The sequence below is a fragment of the Triticum dicoccoides genome, chromosome 5B, assembly GCF_002162155.2.
Source record: "Triticum dicoccoides isolate Atlit2015 ecotype Zavitan chromosome 5B, WEW_v2.0, whole genome shotgun sequence".
NCBI lineage: Eukaryota > Viridiplantae > Streptophyta > Magnoliopsida > Poales > Poaceae > Triticum > Triticum dicoccoides.
In genome coordinates, this window is record NC_041389.1 from 586,799,936 (window position 1) to 586,802,926 (window position 2,991).

At 47.4% G+C, this 2,991-nt stretch overlaps 1 protein-coding gene across 1 annotated transcript; it reads right to left on the minus strand.

Moving 5' to 3' along the window:
• Positions 1-1,006: 1,006 nt before the first annotated feature.
• LOC119310204 (ethylene-responsive transcription factor ERF027-like) lies at positions 1,007-1,603 on the minus strand. Its single transcript, XM_037586024.1, has one exon. The coding sequence runs from the start codon at positions 1,601-1,603 to the stop codon at positions 1,007-1,009; it is 597 nt and encodes a 198-aa protein (XP_037441921.1).
• Between the last annotated feature and the right edge of the window lie 1,388 nt (positions 1,604-2,991).

The following is a 2,991-nucleotide window of genomic DNA, read 5'->3' on the forward strand; positions in this document are numbered from 1 at the left end:
TGTGTGACATCCATAACAGACTAGCTGCCTTTTATACGTATGCGTGTGAAAAGACAATAATTCCCTCAGTGGGGCATGTGAATTACAGGCGGTGGCATGAATCTGAGCACACTATTCATTGTAGCAGTGCCATCCACGGTCCGACGGCCCGGATCGTTCCATCTCAGATCCAACGGCCTGGAGTCGTTTGGAAGCGCTATCCGACGATCCAAATCGAGACGTCCTGAGAAGGCTTCATTTTTGCTTGGACTCTAACAATGGGATTCTAGACAGTTCAAGTGATGTATCATTCCAATTATTATTTGTAGGTTATGGTTCCGCTGCATTAATTTGTAATACAAACAGTGAGCTCAGCACTGTCACTTTAATTTACTAAAGGTTGACGTTGCATCCTGGTAACAAACATGTCCTTTCTTTTATCTAGAGGTTGCTACAGTTGCGTTGTCAGAGAATGGTTCGAAGAAAACGATGTTTCATCTGCCAGAATCACAGTTGATTGAGATCATAGTAACAATCAATTACAAATACAATACACATCTACGTACATCCACATGAACAGTCCACACAAGCCTCCTCGTGGCCCACTCAGAGATTTTAGTGAAGTACCTTATATACTGCCAAGCCAAGGTCGGATTTTTCAGACAGAGCCAAACTGGAGACCTTTTCCCCTTGTAGCTTTCCTCAAACCACAAGGGTCCAAAACACGCAAGTACTTCAATCAGAAGGGGAAAAAATCTCTTTTTTAATGTTGGAAAAAAATTAAGATCATATAGAGAGAAAAAGGAGAGAGAGGTAGAAGGAGATCGCGCAGACGCTAAACCCACATCTGCATGCGTTACCGGATAGAAAAAACGGGTCTCTATGCCGGTATGCGCCTCCGTCCTTACCTATCATCGTTGTTTCAGGTTCCAAATTCAGTACGTACTACTGTACGTAGTAGTGCTACTGCTGTGGCAATAGTAGCGCGCGGTAGTAGCAAGTACGACGCCATGATCGACCGACCGGTCTACGGGTCACGGTAGCTCCAGAGGCTCTCCCCAGCCTCTGAAGCGTCCGGCGATTCGTCGGAGGAGTCGGCGCTGAGCCTCGGGGGGCTCATCATCATCCCGGCGGCCATGTTGCGCAGGAACTGCGGCGTCTCGAAGAGCGCCTCCTCGTCCAGGAAGTACTGATTGAACCCAATGCCAGCTTGATCCTGCTGGGCCGTGCCGCTCGCCGAGGCAGCATCGGCACTTCTTCCAGTTCCACCCAACTGCTGCTGCAGAGCGGATCCAGCATCCCCGGGGGCAATGCCGCCGCCGGCGCGACCGTGCCCGATGGAGGCTGCTGCGGCGGCCGCCGCCGCGCGGATGCCGTCCGCGGAGGTGGACGCCGGCGCCGGGCGCGTGGCGGCTAAGCCGGGGAAGTTGAGCTCCGCGTCGACCCCGCGGAGCGCGTGGGCGGCCACGTCGTACGCCACGGCAGCCATCTCGGCCGTCGGGAACGTGCCGAGCCAGATGCGGCGCGCCTTCCGCGGCTCCCGGATCTCCGAGACCCACTTCCCGTACCGGCTCCGGATGCCGCGGTAGAAGGGGTGCCTGCCCGACGACCCATGCCCAGACATTGATTGATCAGCTAGGGCAGAGGCCGCACTACACTTCACTTCACTTATTAGAGTGTTTGTAGTATCAGTCGATGAGTGCGTAGGCGCGTAGCTGAGAGGGGTGACTGTGTGGGAGTGTGCGCGTGCAAGCAGTTCGGAGTTCGCCGTCGGATAAATTAATGCACACCAAGGAACTCGCCGGCGGATCTTTTTCTAAAGATTCGCCGCCTCGCGTCAGTCAGATCAGTCAGACTTTTTCCTCTACTTTGCAAAATGAGATTCTGTAGCGAAAACATTTACAACAGAGATCATGTTGTTTTTTTTTTCTTTTGTAACATGGGCTGTTTCGGGATTTATATTTTGCAACATGGGTCGGGTTGCAAAAAAAATTGCAACATGGGTTGTGTTGCAGATTTTTTTTTATTTGTAACATGGGCCGCTGCAGGTCTAGTCTCTGGTCGGTTTACAACAATGGGCCAGTTGTAGCACCCTTTCTGAAACAACGGACCAGTTATAGAAGATGAACACAGATGGGGTTGGCTCCCGACTATCTGATTAAGAGCCCATCCGATGAAAATCAAGGCAGTGGATTGAAGGGAATCATTTCCCTATAACTGTTTAGATGGAGTTGTCATGTCATCTAAGCTAACTTAACATACAATAATTCATGTTTATATTGTCTTTAATGATGGCAAAAAGTATGTTTTTGATCCCTTAAGTTCCCCAAAAGTATAGACTTGGTCCCTTAAGGTTTTTTGGTAGACATTTGGTCCTTCAAGTCTCAAAACCGGATAAATTTCGTTAAAACCAGATTTTGACCATGTTGACCGGGTTTGACCACGTGGACCAGGTTTGACTGATGAACAGTAAATTCAAAAAAAAATTAAAAAACTAAATTTTTGAGGCAACAAAGATTCTTGGGTGCGTGAAAATTTATGTGGTATTTCGACATCCGAGGAGGCCGTGGCAAAAAAAATTGACACACAAAAAAAGCCAAAAATTGTTTTTTGGTAGAGCCCCTCGGATATTATTTGACCACAAAAATTTACACGCACCTAGCGCACCCAAGCATCTTGATTGTCACAAAATTTTAGATTTTTATTATTTTCTTTGAATTTACTGTTCATTGGTCAAACATGGTCAACATGGTCAAACCTGGTTAACATGCTCAAAATCTAGTTTTGAACTAAACTTATCCGGCTTTGAGACTTAAATGGCCAAATGTCTACCAAAATCTTGAGGGACCAAGTCTATACTTTTGAATAACTTGAGGGGCCGAAAACATACTTTTCTCTTAATAATGTGGTCTACCTTTTTCTGTCGTAAAGGGTGTTAAACACGTGCCATATTCCCACAGCTTACTCTCGAAAAATATTCCCACAGCTGATTGTAAATCTACAACCTATTTC

Coding starts and splice junctions, on each gene's coding strand:
- LOC119310204 (XM_037586024.1), bottom strand. CDS start 1,603: ATGTCTGGGCATGGGTCGTCGGGCAGGCACCCCTTCTACCGCGGCATC.